Source organism: Gossypium hirsutum, chromosome D04, assembly GCF_007990345.1.
Source record: "Gossypium hirsutum isolate 1008001.06 chromosome D04, Gossypium_hirsutum_v2.1, whole genome shotgun sequence".
Lineage (NCBI taxonomy): Eukaryota > Viridiplantae > Streptophyta > Magnoliopsida > Malvales > Malvaceae > Gossypium > Gossypium hirsutum.
Genome location: NC_053440.1, coordinates 36,537,633 through 36,561,629, shown reverse-complemented (window position 1 = coordinate 36,561,629; position 23,997 = coordinate 36,537,633). Strand labels below are relative to the sequence as shown.

The following is a 23,997-nucleotide window of genomic DNA, read 5'->3' as shown; positions in this document are numbered from 1 at the left end:
GTACAGATTGGTGATATATATTTGGTCAAGGTGAATGGATGCTACACTACAGCAAAATAGACTTTTAGCGGCGTTTTTAAGTGCCGCTAGAAGTATTAGCAGTTATAAACATCGCTGCAAATTTTAGCGGCATTTATGTGGGAAAACGCCGCTAAAGATCATGACCTTTAGTAGGACTTCTACCACAAACGCCGCTAAAGATAATAACTTTTAGCGACGCTTATACCACAAACGCCACTATAAAGATAACTTTTAGCAGAGCTTTTTGACAAACGCCGTTAAAAACATGACTTTTTAAAAAATATTTTAATTAAATAATATTTATTTCTATGATCAATATTATATTATGTTTTTGAAATTTAAACTTTAAACTATATACTTTTAAGGATAAAAAATATCAATTAAATTAAAATTTCTATTAAAATTTTAACTTTAAAGCTAAATATAAAAATTAATAAATTTAAATTTAGAATTAAAATATTATATTTAAATAAATAAGCACCTAAAATTCCAATCAATCCTAACAAATAATAAATTCACATATCTACCATATTTTTTTAAATTCACGTCAATATTATACAATTAAAGAAACCAAATTATACTAAATTAAAATCAAATGATAACAGAGGGACTAAAACTATAATCAGACTGTAATAAAAATCAATCATTCGTGCCTGAAATGATGAAAATATCCAGAGTCAAACACATTTCTATCCAGTAGGAAATGAGAAAAATAACTAATTAGAGGGATAATTCAAACAAATCCTAAATCCAAAGATTCAAAGATTCAAAGTTAACATTGCAAACAGGTGCACCATTGTAAGAGGATCATCCAAATCTCTAAGTGCATCAATAAATGTTGGATACCTAAAATACCAAACACATTTAGATGCCTGCAGCAAGAAGAATGCGTCCTATGATCAATATTGTGATATTCACCGCACCTGCATTGCTAGCTCCTCCTAGGAAGAAGCTGACTGCACCAACAAGGATGTTGGCTCGACGCCCTTTGTTTCTAGTAACAGAGGAGGCTCCAAATGTAGAAACAAGGCCTGCGAAGTAGAGCGAAGACTTAAAAAGTGTGAGGAGCTGGTTGTCATATTTGCAGTAGTCAGTTTCATGAAGATGTGCTTCTTTCCTTGTATATATATTTGGGAAGAATTCCTTCAAGAAATCATCCATGGAAGTCACTCCACCTGCAATCAATATTAAAAGATAAACAATGTCATCATCTTGAAATAAGCATCTTATTGAGCCCTTTTGAATCAAATGACATAAATCTTCTAACAAACAGAAAAAATACATAGTCTATAATGCAAGTAGCTTAGGAATCATTGATAATACCAAATATATAATATATGAAGATCATATTTTGATGATTAAAGAAATTGTGTAGAGAGGGTTCTTCTCAAGACATCATTTTGATTGAAAAGCAAATCAGTAAATCTAGAAGATAGGATACAAATCTAAAAAGATTTCAGCAATTGCTAATACTTAATATAAATGAACAGAATTCATAAACAAGCTGAAGAAAAAAACCAATGAAAAAAAAGGAAACAAAAGTGAATCATAGAAAATAAATCTGACCAGAAACACCAAGATCATATCCAAAAAGAGATCCCCTTGTAGTAGCAACAAGGCAAGCAAATATAATATAATTGGTAATTTTAAGCGACATTTAAAAGGATTAATGTACACTTAACAAGCAAAGTTACTAAAATAGAATTTACAAATTGACTTGAAATGGTGGTAACCAAGAACAAACAATGAAACAAAACCAGTAACTATGCAGCCTTCTCGATTATGGCTAGGCCATAAAAATAATTATAATAAAAGAAACAGGTGTTGTGCTAGACAATAGACTACAGTGCAAAATAACACTACAAAATAGATAAATTTGTCAAAATTTTATGAACACGGTTTTATCTTATCCAGCTGAATCAAGATTTAATGAAGCTTTTCCTTAAATGAACAGTGCTGGGACAAAGTACTATCATAAGCACACACGTTTTAGCAATTTTACAAACAAGAAAAAAAAATAGCTTTTCTTCTTAGCTCACACTTGCAGCACTAGAAACTGAGTAAAAGAACATTGATAATAATTGTCATTAAGACTCCATTCTTATCATTTATAGTTAAAAGAAAACAAAAAAAACAAATAAGCATTGTTCATCTAAGTAGACCAGAAACATCCTTGGCAAGCAAAAGCATTTGTGAGTGCCGAGATAATTCTACATATGCCAAAAAGCCTGCAACTGGAGCTTATTGTTGCATAGCAAAAAGCCTTTAATGTCCATCACAATGAGAGACAAAGATGGATCAAATTTTTTAAGAGTACATGGACTTATCTTATATTTTAACCCCAATATATATTTTGGTGGGGGGGTTGAATCTTATAAAAAGACCAATACCTTCTTGAAACTTCAGGATCCTCTACTGTCTTCAACAAGTTTGCTGATTCAGCCTCTAGATGCTGCCATTCTCAGTCGATATGCACCATAAAAACATGAAATTAATAACCTGGGTATATATATAATTTATATTTACATGAAATTAAACCAATAGGACAATAAGGTTAAACCTTACCAATTTATACATGACAACTAACAAAAACTAGTGATTCAAATTCATGTGTTTACTAACAAATGAAGGAGAATCTATATAAAGTAAAGAGATGAAAATCATAAATAAATCTATAATTAATTGCATTAAGACATCAAAAACAAAAGACATGCTAACCTGCAGGTTTTGTTCAATTGGCTTATTAGTTTCGTAATCCTTTGTATGCCGCCTATAACGTTCTATAGTTTGCTGCATGCTAAATAAATTATATATCCAAATAGCAACACAAATCAATGCATGGAAAAGCTTGTAATTAAAAACCAAACAATGTTTTAATTGGGACAGAAGCTACATGTATATAGGCATAAATGCAATAAAAACCTCAAATGAAAAAAAAAAGATTAACTAAACAATATCATTAAGCATTTCCACAATGAATTTCAAAAGATGAAAGAAAATATCTATGTACATATAAAACATGACATAAACATTTTCAAACAATGGTCAGAGTCATACATGAAATCATCTGTAGATCATTAAGACATTAGGTAAACAAAGTTGACTAATGTTGTTGTCTTTTCTCTGAAGAAATTATTGGATTTAAACATGAATAACATCCAATTATATATTTTTCTAATATATGACTAATGTTGCTGTCTTTCATCAATAGACCCAGACTTCAAAGACTCTGCACCTGCGGTTTAACTTTTATAATAGTACTCAATCAAGTTTAGAGCATTTCTCTGTATTCGAGTTCGACTCAATTCTATTCCAATTTTATTTTATTTTATCTAAAATTTGAATTTAAATCGAGTAAAAAATACCTTTAAATCCAATTTTACCCGAAGAGAACTCTTAAAGAATTTACATATTTCTTAAAAAAAGTGACTACAAAGATTAATTAAATAAAGGTGGACATTTTACCTCTTTGTTGACCCATTCTACGCAATAAGAAGAGTGCAGAAATTATTAGAATCATGACCATGCCTGAAATTACTGTTGTAATAACAATTATCTCACTATTCCCTTTATCTGCAAATCCAGAAACATGGCTAATAAAACATCTAAACCAAAAATGAAGATTAATTGATGCAATTTGTCACACACATGGTCGATATGGAAGGCAAGTTTACCAAGTTCCGAAGATGGCAGACGAATGTAAAGATTGACTCCCCGATTAGAGAATTTCTGGACATCAATCAAATCTCTACTCCATAGCATGCAACCAATGCCAGCATCATACGCATAAGCCACGCACGAACAATTCTTCATGCAATCGATTAGTGTTCATATTTTAGGTTTTTGATTGTTCATATTTTAGGTTTTTTGGTTGTAACTTTCGACAGAATTTTTAAAAAAAAAACACAAAAACATAAAAGACTGACCTAATTCGCGGAGCCTCGAGTCCTTTGGATCCGTGATGGAATCGCGTAGAGCAGCTAAAGCTTGTGGGTTAAGAAAAGTTCTGCAGAGAAAGAAAAAATAGCGTTCCAAATTTGGGCGTTTAAGAATTGGGGTTGAGGAAGAAAAGATAGCAATGGGCATGGAGTTAAAAGTTTTGAAGGACGGTGTGTTTGTAAAGTTGGGGGTTTCAAGGGGGGAAATTAGGGATTTTAGGGGGGAAAGTTGGGGATCTCAGGGGAAGAAATTTATAAAATTGCGCTATTTTTTTAAAGTAAAATTATTTTTTGTGGCGTTTTTTTTGTAAAAACATTGTTATTGTTTACCTTTTGTGGCGTTTTTCATAAAAATGCCGTAAAAAATTATTTCATTTGGAATAAAAAGACGTTGTTTTGCTATGTTAAAAATCTTTTATTTTGTCTGTTAAAAATTATTAGTTAAGTGATTTTATAAAACATTTATTATTATTATTTATAAATTGAATTTTTTTAAAAAATAAAGTACTCTCAAAATAAATTCGTATATTTTAATAAGAAAAAAATGATTAAATGGATGTAATTAATTATTAAGTTAGAATTATCCAATATAAGCAATTAATCTCTCCCATATCAAATTTCTATTAAAGATTGAGACGTTAATCATGATTTTATATTATTCATTTTCAATCTAATCTCCACTTTATTAGAGATATTTCTTCCTAACTAAAATATAATTATTTTGCTAGATGTTCGATGTGGAATGATTTTTGTTTTTGTATTTAATTTTTATTTGTTATAATTTGGCCCTATATATCCAAAATAGATAGTTACCTATCCGTATCAATTTGTTACATTTATTTATTTATTTTTTTAAAATCTAATATTTAAATATATCAAATGGTTTAGATTAAATATTTTTTAGTCATAAACACCGCTAATGTTACATTTTTCGGCGTTTACAGAAGAAACGCCACTAATAAATTAAATTCTTGTAATGAAACGACACCATTTTGGAAAATTCTAATACATATTAGCAGCGTTTTTGCTATAAATGCCGCCAAAGCTCGCATATTTTACAATTTTTTATATTCAATTATTGTATATTGCATATCAATTTTAAATTAATAATCTTTACAATTTATTATTATCTCTTTTACAATTATATAAGAACTTATTTAATATATAAATTAAAAAATACTAATTAATCTAAACCTTAAACCCTAACTCGACCCCGAATTTCTAAACCCTAAATCACTAACTTTTAACCCTAAACCCCAAACCCCAAACTACTAACCTCTAAACCTTATTTACTATATAAATTAAAAAACACTAATTAATCTAAACCCTAAACCCTAACCCGACCTCAAATCCTTAACCCCTTAACCCTTAAACATTATTTAATATATAAATTAAAACACACTAATTAATCTAAACCTTAAACACTAAACTGACACTGAATCCATAAACCCTAAATCCCTAACTCTTAACCTCTAACCCCTAACCCCTAACCCATAAACCTTAAATCACAACCCTTAAATCAGAATCCCTAATCCATAATCCCTAATTCCATAATCTATAAACCTTAAAATTGTAACTCTTAAACCGGCCCTAAATCCTAAATTAACCATATATATACCCTAAACCATATATATTAAACCCTAAACTATAATGATAATTAAATTAAATATTTTAAAATTAATACTATCGTATCTTTTATAATTATATTTGAAATTATTTAATATATAAATTAAAAATCAATCAATCATGTACCCAAAAAATTTTAAAATTATTTTAAATAATAGTATTTTAATTTCTCCATTTTTAACAAATATTTTTCTATGTTTTTTTATTTCAAATTATTTCTACGTGTCATTATTTCAAATTTATCCATTTTTAACAAATATTCAATTAAAAATAAATTGAATTTTAATTAATATAAATAAACAAATTAAATAGTAAATAGACAGATAAAATGTTTTTGCGGCGCTTTTTCAAAAATGCCGCTAAAGCCCCGAGCATTAGCGGCGCTTCTTGGAAAACACCACTAAAGCCCGGAGCATTAGCGGCGCTTCTTGAAAAACGCCGCTAAATCTCTGAGCATTAGCGGCGCTTTTTTAAAAATGCCGCTAAATATATGAGCATTAGCGACACTTTTTCAAAAACGCCGCTAAAGATCTGAGCATTAGCAGCACTTTTTTTAAAAACATCACTGAAGCCCCGAAAGGTAGAAAACGATACCGTTGGGCATAGTTTTTTTGCGGCTTTTTTCCAAAAAACGCCGCTAATGCTTGATCTTTAGTGGCGCTTTACGTAAGGCGCCGCTAATGCTTAATTTTTAGCGGCGTTTTTTGTCCAAACGCTGCTAAAAATGCCATTAAAATCATGTTTTGCTGTAGTGCTATCAAATATCCATTATAATGTTAAGAAGCAGTTATTAAATTCATGGGAAATATACGTGAAAATCACCTCTTTTTCTTTCACACAAATGAATCATAGTAGTTAAAAGCCGCTAAAAACAAGAAATATGTAAATTTCGCATGCCAATTTAAATTCCTTATTTATTTATATATTTATTCCTACTATGTATAATTATAAATTGAAATTTTAATTTTAAAAATTTACAAGTATATTGGAAATGGCTAGTAGTGAATACAAAGAGTTTATAGGGGATAATGAGAAGGTTACATCCAATCAAGTTTCAAATTCAATGAACATGAGTTCTAATGCAGCACACACAGGTACTCCTAGTACCGATATATCTTTTAGTGTTTCTTCTACTCCAATTGGTTCTTTTAATTCAATTGGTTCATCTAATCCTCCTTTAGGAAACACAAGTAGGAAGCGTCACAAGTTAACTTCGAATGTTTGGAATCTTTGAAAGGAAAAATATAGATGGAAAGGAGGTTGCCATTTGCAATTATTGTAAAAGTGTTTTAATGGGGGTGGTGATAGTGGAGCATCTTTGAAAAAGAATTTGAGTATTTGTTCGAGTAAAGCAACTTTAAGCATTGAACATGCTTTGAGAGACAAACAAATTTGTTTGGAGAAGAAAGTTGATGGAAAAGTTTGGTTTGGGAACTTCTCATTTGAGTAAGATGCTTCAAGTGTTGACCTAGCTAGTGTTATAATCTTAGATAAGTATCTTTTTTCTATTGTTGACTATGTTGGTTTTAGGAAGTTTGTTAATCGTATCCAACCTCTTTTTAACATAGATTTCCAAAATACAATTACAACTTATATTTTTAAGATTTACAGTGCAGAGAAAGCAAAGTTAAATGAATGTTTTTGTGAAGCTAAGAAGTCAAATAACAATTACTGTTAGAATCGTAAATAATATCTATTATAAAATTAGAACTGTAAACTAGGATCTGTCATATCAAATCATCAAGAACAAAACTAGATGCGGAAGCGTACCTAAATTCATCGATTTCTTGAAATCTACGGATCTTGGGGTTTTGATATTTCAAATTAGCACATAAGTAATCTAGAGAAGGTGACTCTTTTTTCTAAAGATGGGATATTAGAAAAGTTACCTTGTATGTAATTTGGGGACCATAACCCTAATATATATAACTTTGGCACATTAGCTCTAATTCCTAATTAGCCCATCATTAATTAGAAATTGATTATAACTTAATTACTAGAGTATCTACACATATTTTACCCATACTTTATTTAATAACTAAAGCCCAATAAACCTTAACCAAATTAGATCACATTTAATTTGGGCTAACCTATCATGATAGTAAATAATAACATGTAATTACCCTTATTATATATGTGATGTCCATATTTTTCAACAATCTTCCACTTGGACGGCATATATATACTAATTACTCTATAATTACATATCATTATATAACCTTATGAGCTCAAAATTTACTATCATATCCAAAAGGTATTCCAAACAATCTCGTCCATTAATTATGTTAACATAGAACCAAGGCGACTTTTGTTGCATATATTGTAACTAAATCCATCCCTGATCACGTATATTAACACAACCAAATGACATAGATCAAGTATGGATGTGTAGCATGGAAATTACATGCAATATGATCTAAACATGTCTATTTTCAACCAGCCCTTCTTAAACTTTAGTGAGATTAAACATTACCAAAATCAGAGTGTGAATAAACCAAATAAACTTTATTTCTGCAGAAAATAAACTTAATATCCATAAACTAAAATAACTGAAAATGTGTCTATAACATAAAAGCATTTAAAAGTACAAACTCCCACTATAACCAAATATCCTTATTCACTACACCAAAACAGGTTTTTAGCGGCGTTTTTAGTGGCGTTTGGATAAACAACGCCGCTAAAGATAGATCTTTAGCGGCGCTTCCCAGAAAATGCCGTTGAAAATAAGAATTAGCGGCATTTTCCAGAAAGCGCCATAAAAAACCTAAGCCCAACGACACCGTTTACCGAACTTTAGGGGATTTAGCGGCGTTTTTGAAAATGCACCGCAAAAAAACCTAAGCCCAACGACGCCATTTTCTGAGCATTCGGGGGTTTAGCGGCGTTTTTATTAAAGTGCTGCTAATACTTAGGGCTTTAGCGGCGTTTTTGAAGAAGCGCCGCAAAAAAAAACCTAAGCACAACGACACCGTTTCTGAGCTTTTCAGGGATTTAGCGGTGTTTTTAAGGGAGCACCGCTAATGCTCATAGCTTTAGCGGCGTTTTTGGAGAAGTGCCGCAAAATAACCTAAGCCCAACGACGCTGTTTTCTGAGATTTTGGGGATCTAGCGGCGTTTCTCTAGAAGCGCCGCTAGTGCTCGGGGATTTAACGACGTTTTTGGGGTAGCGCCTCAAGAAAAACTAAGCCCAACGACGTCGTTTTCTGTGCTTTCGAGGGATTTAGTGGCGCTCTCCAAAGAAATTCCCAGCCAAATTTACCACCAAAATAGACCATTACCCATATTTTACATATTGGGATTACCAAATGGCATGGTACAATGCCTTTTTAATGAACAACCAACATATGAGACATTCTTGGCTCATATATTTCAAATATGGCACCCAATTCAAATTCCCAAACTGGTTCCAAGAATGGTGGAATTGGTATGGACCATCATCCTTTGAGATACTACCAGAAAAAATTCAAAACTTATGGCCCAAATTCTTTGACAAATTTCATCCTGAACCAGATCAAAAACACATTTACAGGACAATCTATTTTTTCTCAAAACTATGCATTTCCTGGATTGTCTCATGGAATTAGTTTCTTATGGGGGTTGGTGCCACAGGGTCTGTAGCACCTTCAAGTTTCCACTTATCAAGAAGGTTTATCTCATGCCATTGTATTGTTCTGGGGATTGTGGTATGAGATCTTGTGGTGTCTGCCTCTATTAAGAGGGTTTCTCCTTTTGGGTTTTGGAGTAAAGCCTTGGTATTGACTACAGAATACATAGCTTTGAAATGGAGTCAATAAACCAAAGTTAATACTTCTGTACCAGGAAGCATTTTGTAGTTATGGGTATGTATTTGGAGTGTCAAAGATTGTAAAATATTTTTATCAGTCAAAGAAACCATAAAATTTGGATAACAATTAAAATGTATTGGGCCTGTACATAGGCTTGTTTCTATAGTTCCTAATAATGAGTCATTAAACATGATGTGTCTTTGGTCTCTTAAGACTACCAATATTGAGGTATTTTTAGTGGCTTCAACACTAAGAGGTTTGACTCCAACCTGGACTAATCCAAAACGGATGTATTTGTATCTTTGTTCTTTGAGTTTATTAATGACGACTTTATCTAATAGTTGGATTGTTTCATATTCTTTTTGAATAGGTAAACTCCTTTCTTTTGTTTTTATAACATAACTGCAAAAAGCATTTAAATTTTCAAAAGTTGTTTTTTTGTAAACTTGGTTTGTTGGGACTCTTGGAAGAGTCCAATTATCAAATCTTTGGGGAATATTTTCATAATGTTCTTCTTGTTCATTAACAGTGTTGTTTGAGATTTGGTCAGATTCTTGGGATTGATTAGAAACAAAGCTAGCAGAAGAATTGGTTCTTCTAAGGAAAGTAAACATTCTTTGTTTTCTTATTTCCTATAGGGGGTTCTACTATCTGAATCTCTAAATTAATTAAGTTGCTTACAGGGATACTTAGTCCTTGACACGCCTAACCCATGGCTAACTGAACACTGTATCAATTCTCAGCAAAATAATAATACATTAATGAAAATAGTTAAACCAGAACTCAGAAATATTGAAAACAAATAGAATATTTTCTTAAACTTAGAAATACCTGCTCCTCCTTGGATCTGATACCAGTAAGTCCCGAGGATCTGGGGACCGGATTATTTTGTTATATTTTTAATTTGAAAGCTTAAGTTTGAAAACTTAATTTGAAAATTTGGAAATTTTAAAACTAAATTTTTGAAAACTTAAATGTCTTGAGAAACTTTGAGAAACTTTTTGGAGAAACAACTCAAATGGGTAATAAAATTTGGATCTTTTGGATCTGTGTAATGTTTGAACAATACAGATCCAGTTTGGACCAGTATATTTTCATAATACTGTTGGGGTTTTTGAGAATCCAATGGTTTGAAATGCCATCCATTGAAAAGTTCTTTTTCCAGTATATGTGGAGGTTTTTCTGAAAATTCTTCCTCCATAACAGGAATTTTTTCAAAATATTTGTTTGGAAAATATTGTGAAGATTTTTGTGTAGCAGTTTGTGAAGACACCGCTATCTCTTTTGGAAAAACATCTTGGAGAGAAGTCTCTTTTAAAACATTTTTAAGAGATTTTGGTTTGTGTAAAACAATCTCTTTATTTTTTGAAACCTTTGCTGCTTCAGCAGCAATTTGTTTGAGAGGAGTTTCCTCTTTCATTTGAGAAAAGGCCAATGCTACTTCTGGAGATTGAGATAGGGACTCAATCCATTTTTTGATTTGAGAACCAATCTCATTTGGATCTTGTGCATCTTGAATTATTGTATTTTTGGAGGATTTTGACAATGATGATGATTTCTCATCTTCTTCATGGCAAATTTCATACCATGTTTTAATAGGTTTTGATGTGATTTGGGTTTTGGATGGTTCTTTTATTTTCTCTTTTCCTTTGTCTCGGAGTTTGGGGGGCATTTTTGAAGAAACTCTCTGGTGAGAAAATCAGGCAAAGAATTAGTTTCTCCTTTGATGTATTCAATATCAAAATCAAATATGCTCAAAATTGCCTGCCATCTTGCAAAAATCTGTTTTGAGGCAATGTTTTGAACATATTTTTGTAAAACTTCTTTTGCTGATTTGCAATTGATTCGCAAAAGGAATTTTTGATTTAATAAATCACTTTGAAATTTTGTAATGCATAAAACAATTGATAAAATTTCTTTTTTAATAGTACTATAATTTTGCTGAGTTGGATTCCAGTGTCTAGAAGTAAACTGGACTACTTGTTCTTTTCCTCCTTTAACTTGTTTTAGGATCCCACCATACCCTATTTCAGAAGCATCTGTTTCAACTATCTTGGGGGCATTTGGATCAGCTAAATATAAACAAGGAAGCTTAGTGATTTGTTTTTTGATTTGAGTGATAATATTGGTATGGTTTTTTGTCCAAGGTTGTGGATTCTTTTTGAGTCTATCATATAATGGTTTACATAATTTGCTAAGACCTGGATAAAAGTCTATTACATAATTGAGGCTTCCTAAGAACCTTTGTAATTGGACTTTATCAAGAATTTGGTCTGGGAATTTGCTAGCAAATTCTATAGATTGTTCTATTGGGGTAATGGTTCCTTGGGTAATATAATGACCTAAAAACCTTACTTTAGTTTGGAACAAACTTATTTTGGATTTAGAAACTACTAAACCATTATTTCTTATGACTTTTATAAAGATTGATATATGTTTAAAGTGTTTTTCTAAATTTTCTGAAAATACTAATACATCATCGATGTATACTATTGTGAATTGAAAATATTGGTAAAAAAATATCATTCATTATTCTTTGGAACTCAGATGGAGCATTTTTTAACCCAAAAGGCATTACATTCCATTCGTATTGTCCAAATGGTACAGTAAATGCTGTTTTATATCTTTCTTCTTCTTTTATTTGGATTTGCCAAAATCCAGATTTCATATCAAATTTTGAGAAAATATTTGCATTACAAAGTTTTTGTAGCAAATCTTTCTTATTTGGTATTGGGTATCTAATCCATTTTAAGGCTTGATTGAGAGGTTTGTAATTAATTACTAATCTTGGCGTTCCTCTTTCAAGTTCTGCATTTTTTATTACATAGAATGCTGAACAACTCCAAGGGGAACTGCTCTTTCTAATTAATTTTTTATTAAGAAGGTCTTGTATTTCTTTTCTACAAAATTCTTCCATTTCTTTGTTCATTTGTATAGGTCTTGCTTTTGTGGGTATTTGTCTTTCATCAAAATCGTTTTCATATGGTAATGTTACTTCATGTTTCTTTCTATTCCAAAAGGCATTAGGAATGTCAGAGCAAATCGTTGATTCTATTTCTTTTTTGATTTGATCTATTCTTTTTTGTATTTCTCTTTTTCTTAATTGTTCAGTTAATTTTTTAAAACATATTTCTTCTTTTAGGAAAGATATTTGCTTCTGTTTGTAATTAATTAAATTATTAATTTGTCCATTATGAATGGATAAAGATTTTAACAGGTTGAGATTTCTGATTTTTGGTTTTTCTACAAAAGGAAATTCTACCTTAGTGTTTAAAACTTTAGTGGAAATAGAATTATTTGTTACTTTATAAGGTTTGAGTAAGGATATGAATGGGGTTCCTAATATGACATCCTGGGTAATATCTTTTACCATTAAAAAACATGTTTGATATTTTATACCTTTGTTGGATATTTCTGCATTGGGAATTTTGTAAGTAAATTTTAATTTTTTACCATTCGCAGCCTTAAGAGATTCTGATGTTTTATTATAATATTTTGTTGGAATTATTGCTTCTCTAATGCAGTTTTGGTCTGCTCCTGTACCAAAAAGGGCTATTGTTTCTAATTGAAATTCATTATTTATGACAATATTTATTTTTATTAAATATCTTTGAATAGATACTTCAGTTAGAACCATCATATATTCTTGTGTATTTTCTTCAGGTTTAGGTTCAGTTTCTGATGAACTTTTTTCTGAGGTTTCGTGTTTTAAGGACCTAATTTGTTCTTTCATTTCTTGTTGTTCTATTTTAAGCTGAGAAAGTTCTGATTTAATCTGTTTTATTTCTAACTGTAATTTAGAGTTTGTAATTTGTCTTGGTTTTATTTTTTCATATTTATTAAATATTATGTCTTGTATATTATACATTTGTGATTGACTAGAAATGATTTCTTTTTCTTTTTCTGGTTTATCTTTTAATGAGGATTTTAATTTCAAAAGGTATTCTCTTTTAAGCTCTAGGTCTTGAATTTTATCAATGACTTCTATCATAAATTCTTGATCTTTAGTTAGCATATTAATTGAAGGTTCATTCTCACCTCCAGAAGACTGGGATGTTGTATGTAATTCGTCTATTTGTAATTCATCTGTTTCAGTAGATATATCATTTTCAGAAGAAGTTGTTTCTAATAGGATTTCATTTAATTTTTGTTCTATCTCTTCTTCTAAATTTAAGTTATTGATTTTTCTTTTGATTTTACAATATTTTGAGATATGTCCTGGTTTTCCACATCTATAACATTTTATTGTTTTGTCAATTTTGTTTTCTGTTTTTTGTTGTTTCTTCCCTTTTCTGTATTTTTTATATTTAGGTTTTTATAATATTCTGAAATATTCTTTTTCCTATTTTTTGGCTTTTCATGGCAACATGTTTTAGAAGAAGAAGGCTCATTCCTGATGTCAAATTGGTGGCAAAATGATCCTAATTCCTTTCTACATTGATATCTTTCTTTCTTGAGTTGTTTTTGTAATTTTAAATCTTGACAAATTTTTAGTCCTTCTTTTTGGGTGAAACTAATTAATTCACCATATGTAAGCTTTTCATATGGAATAATACCTTTGTAATTTTCTCTTATTTGATTCCTAACTCTTTCTCCTAATAATGTGGGAAGTCCTGCTAGAAATTTTTCTTTCCAAAATGGTTGTTGGTTATTAGATCTATGCATGACTCTAGTCATAAAGACATCTTTATACCATTTAAAATCGGTTAATTTTTTACATTTTAAATTTGATAATAATTCTGAATTTCTATCTTTAAGATGAGAAGGATCACCAATAAAGTGTTTAGAGATTGAGAAAATTAAAGTTGCTACTGCATCTTGGATTTCTCTTGTTCGTCTAAAATAATTCTATCTTGGTCATCTTTTTTTATTGCTTTTAAAATTTCTTCTTGTTGGGTTTTAGTGAGTGCATGATCCCACCATCCTTTTAATTGATCAGTAAATCCAGCAACTAAAAGATTAGCTATAGCATGATCATTGATTAATCCATTTTGATTTTGGGTTTTATAAACATTTGAAACCATTGTCATTTGTTGTAATAAACTAAGAATATTGTATTCAGACATTCCATCTATATTCCATTCATAGATTGTATTAGCATTGTATTTATTTTGGAAAACATGTTTTTCTTCTATGTTAAGATCATGTGCAGTGATTTTTGGATAATATAATCTTTTTGGTTCTTTCCAAGCCATCTTGTTAATTTGTTGTTCATCTGACTGATCCGAGTCAGATTGAGAGGATTGGTGTAATGTATTTACTGAATATTGGGTTTGTATTGGGGTATCAGGGGCAATTAATTCAGACTTGTAGTTTTCTAAAACATTAAGTCTATTTTGGATTTCTGTTAGGAAATCATTTTGGGATTTTTGGAAAACTTTTGGAATCTCATAAGGTGTGAATATTGGTTCTTTGGAACTTTTTTCGATTATCTCTTTTACTGGTTCTTTCTTGATTGGTTGACTTTCTACCAGATTCTCAATATAATCTAATTGTTTTCCTATTGTATGAAGATTAATATTTGTATAATTGTTTTGTTCTACTATCATTTTGATATCTTTTGATGAGATTTGTTCTCCTGCATCGGGAGCTCTCATTCTCAAAGGGTTTGCTTTTATTCCAGTATTCTTATGAAGATATTGAACCTTCATTAAAGGGGGATGTCGAGATTCAACTTCTCCTTTATTAGTCTTCCATCTAGTATTATGTCTTATTGTATTAACAGATCCTAAATAATATTCTTCAAACCATTCAAAGAATTTTATATGGACTTTATGAGTATTCATAAATCCATAATATTCTTGAAGAATGCTTTCTTTTTTATCATTATAATTTTTAAAGTAATCTTCTCTTTTTTGCTTATTTTTGTTGGAATAGAAGTGCTTTCTACACCATTCTTTATTTATTTCAAACAATTTTTCTAAAACAAATATTTCTAAATTTTCTCATTGTCTTGCATTATTAGTTATTGATGAATAAGTTGGTGACATGTTAGGTGAATTTTGGGGACTCTCTTCCTGTCTGGCGTAGATAGGTTGAGCTATATTTGAGGAATTATCTATTCCTTGTAAATTGGTCCTAAATATTGTTGGGATAGAAGAGACAGAGGCTCTGGCTGTCCTAAAATCTACTGTTTGTGTTTCTGGATTTGACTCTTCTTCTATATTTAACCTCCTAAAAGCTGTGCTGGTACTTCCTATTTCGAAGGAGTGTCTTGGAGGCATTCTTTGTGGCCTATTGAATTTTAATTCAACTGTGCCATCTTGGTGCTGAGAAATTTGACTTAATGAAGTGTTTCTTATGGGGGTTGGTGCCACAGGGTCTGTAGCACCTTCAAGTTTCCACCTTCAAGTTTCCAACCATTTTGGAAAGAAAAATTTCTAGCAGGACTTCCCACATTATTAGGAGAAAAAGTTAGGAATCAAATAAGAGAAAATTACAAAGGTATTATTCCATATGAAAAGCTTACATATGGTGAACTAATTAGTTTCACCCAAAAAGAAGGACTAAAAATTTGTCAAGATTTAAAATTACAAAAACAACTCAAGAAAGAAAGATATCAATGTAGAAAGAAATTAGGATCATTCTGCCACCAATTTGACATTAGGAATGTGCCTTCTTCTTCTAAAACATGTTGCCCTGAAAAGCCAAAAAATAGGAAAAAGAATATTTCAGAATATTATAAAAAACCTAAATATAAAAAATACAGAAAATGGAAGAAACAACAAAAACAGAAAACAAAATTGACAAAACAATAAAATGTTATAGATGTGGAAAACTAGGACATATCTCAAAATATTGTAAAATCAAAAGAAAAATCAATAACTTAAATTTAGAAGAAGAGATAGAACAAAAATTAAATGAAATCCTATTAGAAACAACTTCTTCTGAAAATGATATATCTACTGAAACAGATGAATTACAAATAGACGAATTACATACAACATCCCAGTCTTCTGGAGGTGAGAATGAACCTTCAATTAATATGCTAACTAAAGATCAAGAATTTATGATAGAAGTCATTGATAAAATTCAAGACCTAGAGCTTAAAAGAGAATACCTTTTGAAATTAAAATCCTCATTAAAAGATAAACCAGAAAAAGAAAAAGAAATCATTTCTAGTCAATCACAAATGTATAATATACAAGACATAATATTTAATAAATATGAAAAAATAAAACCAAGACAAATTACAAACTCTGAATTACAGTTGGAAATAAAACAGATTAAATCAGAACTCGTTTTTACCCATTTGAGTTGTTTCTCCAAAAAGTTTCTCAAAGTTCCTCAAGACATTTAAGTTTTCAAAAATTTAGTTTTTAAATTTCCAAATTTTCAAATTAAGTTTTCAAACTTAAGCTTTCAAATTACAAATATAACAAAATAATCCGGTCCTCAGATCCTCGGGACTTACTGGCTCAGGGATTTAAAAATAATTTAAAATATTTGTTAAAAATGGAAAAATTAAAATACTATTATTTAAAATATTTTTAAAGTTTTTTGGATACATTACTGATTTTTTTAGTTTATATATTAAATAATTTCTTATATAATCGTAAAAGAGGTAGTACTAATTTTAAAATATTGAATTAATTATCACTATAGTATATGGTTTAGAGTTTAAGGAGTAGGTCGAGGTACGGATTTAGGGTTTGGGATTTAAGGTTTAGGGGTTAGGTGTTATGCTTTAGGGGTTAGGGGGATTTAAGGGTTAGGGATTTGGGGTTTAGGGTTTCAACGGTTAGGTTAGAGTTTAAGTTTAGATTAATTAGTTTTATTAATTTTTATATTAAATATGTTCTTTTATATTCTAAAATAGATAATAATAAATTTAATATATTGAAATTATGAGTATATAGTTTATATTATTTAAGAGATATATAATAGATAGATGATCACTTTATGCATGTAAATTGATACATGTATCAAATACATTTAAATATTACTTAAAATTTTAATAATTATTTACGTAAAATTTAAATGAAAGATACAAAAAATAAATAAATAAAATATATGAGATTTAGCGGCGTTTTTAACAAAAACGCTGTTACTATATATTCAAATTTCTCAAAACGGCACCGTTTGGATAGAGATTTATTAGTGGCGTTTTTATAAAAAAACGCCACAAAAGGTAGACAATACAGGCGTTTTGATAAAAAAATGCCACAAACATTTATTGCATTTTCCGATACGTCGTCGTTTCAGTTTAGGGATATTAAATTTGAGTTCTAGCGTTTTTGTGAAAACGCCATAACATTGCCTTATATTTTAATTAAATGGCACCGTTTCTTTCTTTACTTGAAATTTTAGTGGAGTTTTCTATTAAAACGCCGCAAATGTGGATGCAATAGCCGCGTTTGTGGACAAACGCCACAACTCTGAATTAAAATTACCTAAACGGCGTCGTTTCTTAAGAGGACATTTAACTTAATTCATTCGTGTCATTCTTTACCAAATTATTATTGGATAAAAAATACATTTTTTATACCAAATTTTATAAAAAAAATAAAATTTATTATACCAAATTTATTATACCAAATTTCATCCGTTTCTTAAGAGGACATTTCAAACTTTATATAAAAAATAAATTTTATAAAGTTAATATTGATTATTGCTACTTTATACAAAATTTTTAACTATTAATTATTGTTTAATAGATTTTTACTATATTTTATGATTATTAAAGATTTAGGGTTTTTTTAAATGGTATTTTAAGGAGTAGGGGTATGGATTTAGGGTTTGGGTTTTGTGGTTTAGGGTTAGGGGTTATGCTTTATGAGCTAGATGGATTTAGGGTTTAAGGGTTATGCTTTAAAGATTAGGGGATTTAGGGTTTAGTGGTTATGCTTTAGGGGTTAGGGGTTATGCTTTAAGGGTTAAGGGGGATTTAAGGGTTATGGGTTAGGGATTTGGGATTTAGGGGTTATTAATTTTTATATTAAATATGTTCTTATGTATTTGTAAAATAGATAATAATAAATTTAATATATTGAAATTATGAGTATAGTATATTATTTAAGACTTGTGCATATAGATTGATTGGTTAATTTAGGGTAAGGTTTATAATTTAAGACTTGTTAAATGATACAATTAATTAATACTTGTATATTTAAAAATATTTATCCTTAACCATTTGATATTTTTGATATGGATATATATATAGGTAATTAATTATTTAATTTGTATAGGACCAAAATATAAGAAAAAATATATAAGTGAAATAAAAAACTAAAATTTATACATGTATCAAATACTTTTAAATATTACTTAAAATTTTAATAATTATTTATGTAAAATTTAAATAAAACATACAATAAATAAATAAATAAATAATAAAATTTATTCAAATTTTAGCAAAAAACGGCGAATTTAAATTTATTAGTGTCATTTTTGTCAGAAACGCCACAAATATTTATTGCATTTTTCGATACGTCGTCGTTTTAGTTTAGGGAATAAATTTTATTTGTGACGTTTTTCCGAAAAACACCGTAAATTATATTTAAACTTTGGGAAAACGACGCCGTTTCAGTTAATATTTTGTAGCGTTTTTTATGAAAACGCCAGAAAATTGACTTATATTTTAATAAAACGGCACCATCTCTTTTTGTACTTGAAATTTTAGTGGCGTTTTTTATTAAAACGCCGCATATGTGGATACAATAGCTGCAAATACTTATAAATAAAGTGAATATTTAGTGGCGTTTCTATGAAAAATGCCGCAAATAATATTTTAAAAATTGAATAAAACGGCGTCGTTTCATTGACGAGTTTAGTTGTCAGTGGCGTTTTAATAAAAAACGCCACAAATTTTGTAAGATTTGTGGCGTTTTTCTTTAAGCGCCGCTTGATGAAATGAATTTATACTGGCGTTTTTGCTAGAAACGCCGGAAATATGCATTAAAGTTTAGTAAAACGACACCGTTTTTTGTTCAGTACTTTATTTTGGTGGTGCTTTTTTATTAAAACGCCGCAAATATCGGAAGCAATAGCGGCGTTTTTGCCTAAAACGCCGCAAATATATCTTAAAATTTCTCTAAACGTCGCCGTTTCTTTACACGGTATTAAACTTATCAGTTTTAAGTGATATATGCCTTAATTTTACTATCTGAGAAAGAAGAAAATTTGGGAAGAAAACGCAGAGGGAAGCTTGAATCGAAAGGGGAAAAAATACAAAGGAAAAGATCTAGGGGAGAACTCAGAACCGAAGCAAGGGTTAATTCGATCTATCAAAGCTACGAAATTTGTATCCCAGGTAAGCCTTCTTCTATCGATTGTCGATCTACATTTAGGGTTCTTATTCTGTCAAATTTGGGAAATTTTCCCAATCGTTATTCTTCTTTTTTCTTTTCTGCTTAACTTTTTTAAAATGCTGCTATTTGTATGTGGATACACATGAAATACAAAGAGAAAGAAGCAGAGGAGAAGTCCAGCTACAACTGAACCAAAGCAAAGGTCAAATTGAGCATTCAAAGCTGCGAAATTCCGATCCCAGGTATGCCTTTTTCTATCAATTGTGGGAGAAGCATTTAGGGTTTTGTTTCTGTCAATTTTAGGGATTTTTTCCGATGGTTATTCCTCGTTTTTCCTTGTTGCTTAACTGTTTATGCTGCCACCACTATGGCTACAAGGGAAGAAGCATTCACTTAAAACTGAAACCCTAAAAAAAATGAAGTCTCCAATTGATAACATATCTCTAGTTATGGGCTAATATTATATATTACTGGAATGTATTTACTTGCTTGAAGTTAGTCTCAAAATAATTACTTATAACTTTGGAATATATACTTGCTGGAATATATTCTAGTTGCTGGAATATATGGCCAAATATATACTTGCTGGAATATATTCCAGTTGCTAGAATATATTCCAGTTGCTGGAATATATACTTTACTAAAATCGATGATTTTGATAACACGACAAAAAAGACCTTTGAATGTTGAATGAATGTTGAATATGTTTAGTCCATGTACGAATGAAAAATTATATGTATGAATATGGAGCATAGCCTGGTATGTATATCAACTGTAACAATTTCAACTTCATGCTTGCATCTGGTGTCCTTTTTTTCATTCTAACTCAAAAGACCTTTTAGACATGCTATTTTATTGAAGTGGAACTAATCCAAAATAGAAAATACTAGCGCCCTCTAGTTTTCAGGGCAGCAAAATCTTCTATCATTAATTTATTGCTAAATTTTGTGCTTTGGTTACGGCTACCTTACATCCTAGTGCAAGTGTTGTTTGCTTTGATTCATTTGAACATGCAATGACAGAACAAATGTGATGATAAATTATCCCAGATGTTTAGTGTGCTCCTAGAATTTGTGGAATAAGGCTCCATTAGGGAAGCAAAAAAAAGTAGGTATCTATTTAGATTCTAGATTTGTAGATGTTTAAAGGTATCTATTGGGTGGATTTGGAGTTTTTCAATTAATTAAGTTTTAATCGAAGAATGCATATTTCGACATGTTTCTTTTTATTATCTTGCTTCTTCTTTTTTTTGTTTTTGTTGACTTTGAATATGGTTTGCTACATTCGTGCAAAAAACGCAATATTCTTAAGCATATATTACATTACTTACATTACTTACTGAAATATATTACATAACTCAGTTTACTTCACTTACATTACTTAAATATATATTCTTAAGTATATATTACATTACTTACATTACTTACCGAAATATATATTTTTAAGTATATATTACATTACTTACATTACTTACTAAAATATGTTACATTACTTAAATATATTACTTACTAAAATTTATAATTTACATTACTTAAATATATTACATTACTTAAAATTTATATATATTTAAAATTTTTATATATGGTATGGATATATAACTTATATTTTAATTTTATTGTCAATAAATTTTATAATTTTAAAAATAATTGTAAATGTTATTTTTAAAATATTAAAACCTATTTTTTTTAATCTATCACCCCATATATGGTATGGATATATAACCTACCTTTCAATTTTATTAGTAATAAATTTTATAATTTTAAAAATAATTATAAATAATATACATAAAAGTGATATACTTACATAACTTATATATAAACTTGCATAACTTACATAATAACATAATAACTTACATAATACACAACTTACATAACTTAAATAGTACATAACTTTGATAACTAACATTATACACAAGTTACATAACATACACTTAAATACATAACTTACATAATACACAACTTAATTAATATTATACATAACATACATAATACACAATACACAACTTAATTAATATTATACATAACATACATAATACATAATACACATAACTTACATAGTACATAACTAACATAATACACAACTTACGTAACTTAAATAAGTTACATAGCTTACATAATACATAACTTACATAACTTATATAATACATAACTTACATAATTTACCTAATACATAAATATATATCATATCATAACTTACATAACTCATTTATAGTTATAACTGAACAACTTACATAATTTACATATCTTAATCATTTTAAAATATATCATTCCATAACTTACAAATTAAATACAATAATTAATAACGTACATAATACATAACTTTTCAACTATTTTATATGTGCTGTTTTATTTCAACTACTTTATATGTGCTGTTATTGTTGTAATTAGTTACTAACTTTTCAACTATTTGATGTGTATTGCAGATAAAATGCTTAGAAGAAAAATGCGAGATGTAAGCATTGTTCAAAATGCTCCAAACTCGGCAGAAACAAATAGTGAACAACGGACAGCTATTGGATCTTCGAATGTTTCGAATACACTTAAGGATCCTACAGAAGTTCAAAGTAATTTTACATTTAATTTACAAGCGTGTTGACTTATAATTGATTTATTTTTCAAATTCTTATATTATAATATACCATTTTTCAGCTGAAAATGGTGGGACGCGCAGAGTTCGAGGACGTACGCTACTTAGAGAGTTATACGAGTTAGATCCAGTCGAGCGTGTCGAAGTTGGACAAAACAGTTTTGGTCAGCCTGTTGGATCAGAAGCTCGACTTTTAGCAGGATACTTGGGCATTTTAGCACGAAATGCGAATATGTTGCCTATCAACTACGAGTCATGGCATAAAATGCCCGACAGTAACAAAAATCAAGCCCTCGATAATATTAATGTAACAAAAACGTTAATGTCATCTGTAATACTTAGGTTTAAGTTTCATTTATATTTACTTTCTTAACTTGTGTTTTTTGTAAGCGAGGTTTGCTTTAGAGGTCTCGGATACTTATGTAAGAAGGCATTGGGAAAAAGATGGAGAGACCAGAAAAGCACTTTAAAGAAAGATTATTATAAGAAAAAAACAACCCTCGATGAGAAATTGCAAAATGTCCAGCCGGGTATGCTGAGGTACCAATGGGAAGAAGCGGTTAGATTTTGGCAATCGAAGAAAGGCGAGGTATGACGTACTTCCAAACTCTTGTAATTATTTTGGTTTATAGTATTTACTATTTACGTACTAAAAATTTCATAACGACAGCCGGGTCGAAAAGTTTTGCATGTGTAGCTGAGGTGGAGGTATTTTTAATTTTTTAATACTGTCAAATATGTATAACTTTCAATTAAATAATATTTTTACTACTATATTGTAGGAACTGTTGTCCGGTCAAAAAGTTGGACGCCTTCAACTTTTTGAAATTACACATAGGAAGAAAGATGGATCTCCTATGACTCCTGAAGCTGGTGAAATTATGGTACGTTTACTTAATACGATTTGACTTGTTTTAGTTATTTATAGTGTTTATTTTCTAATGGTTTAATTCATTGCTTGTAATGCGACTATTGTTAAGTTATGTTGCATTTGCTTTTTTAATATATATTGCATTCCTAACTATGTGATTTATTTATTAGGAAAAACTAAAGGATAAAAAGGCGGAGTACGAAGCGATTGCTTCCAGTGAGAGTTTTGTTCATCTTGAAGACATTGATAACCAGATTATTGCTGAAGTTTTGGGTCCTGAAAGGTATGGTAAGGTTAGATTTCAAGGATCTTTTATTAACCCAAACCAATATTTTGGATCTAGCTCGCGGCAATACATGCCTTCGACGAGTCAGTTTCAAGCTGAAGTTCAGAGGTTAAAAGACCAGATGGCTCAGATGCAAGCGACCACAATTGAGGTTCAAAAGAAATATGAAGAACTTCAGCTAGAACTTAAAGCAGAGGCGGCAGCGAGGGAAGCAGAGGTGGCAGCGAGGGAAGCAGAGGCAGCAGCGAGGGAAGCAGAGCAAGCAGAAAGTACGACGAACTTCAACAGCAGCTTCAGAAAATGATGAAGATATTTCAGCAATCGCAACACCCGCCATCATAATGTATTGTATAAATATTTTTATCATTTTATGTAACACCCCAAACCCGGTTTAAACGTTATGACCGAATCTGGAGATGTCACATTGTAACACCCCTTAACCGTATTCGACGCCGGAATAGGGTACGAAGCATTACTAGAAGACATACATTTGCATACGTATTAAACCGAGTTACAAACTTTCATCCAAATTAAAACTTTTAAATTATTAATGTGCTTTTATAATTTTTTACAACATATCATTGAAATATTATATTCATAACAAATAGGGCCTACGAGACCCGATATTTACTCA

General features: G+C 29.9%; 1 protein-coding gene and 1 long non-coding RNA gene across 5 annotated transcripts; one reads left to right on the top strand and one right to left on the bottom strand.

Moving 5' to 3' along the window:
- Positions 1 to 632: 632 nt before the first annotated feature.
- Positions 633 to 4,185, bottom strand: LOC107892227 (uncharacterized). Of its 4 annotated transcripts, XR_001682531.2 has the most exons (7): positions 3,948 to 4,185; positions 3,696 to 3,828; positions 3,487 to 3,594; positions 2,740 to 2,818; positions 2,412 to 2,473; positions 945 to 1,196; positions 633 to 867 (listed from the first exon to the last, which is right to left on the bottom strand). It is a non-coding gene; the product is annotated as an uncharacterized lncRNA (long non-coding RNA). The 4 variants fall into 4 exon arrangements; XR_001682532.2 differs by having other exon boundaries at positions 633 to 1,196; positions 2,412 to 2,520; XR_001682528.2 differs by having other exon boundaries at positions 633 to 1,196.
- A 15,112-nt stretch (positions 4,186 to 19,297) lies between these two features.
- On the top strand, positions 19,298 to 23,764 carry LOC107892228 (uncharacterized). The gene is made up of 6 exons (XM_041091353.1): positions 19,298 to 19,622; positions 19,776 to 19,862; positions 22,043 to 22,183; positions 22,269 to 22,795; positions 22,989 to 23,090; positions 23,248 to 23,764. Exons 4-6 carry the CDS (start codon positions 22,739 to 22,741, stop codon positions 23,665 to 23,667), a joined length of 579 nt encoding a protein of 192 aa, XP_040947287.1. The 5' UTR covers positions 19,298 to 19,622; positions 19,776 to 19,862; positions 22,043 to 22,183; positions 22,269 to 22,738; the 3' UTR covers positions 23,668 to 23,764.
- Positions 23,765 to 23,997: the final 233 nt, after the last annotated feature.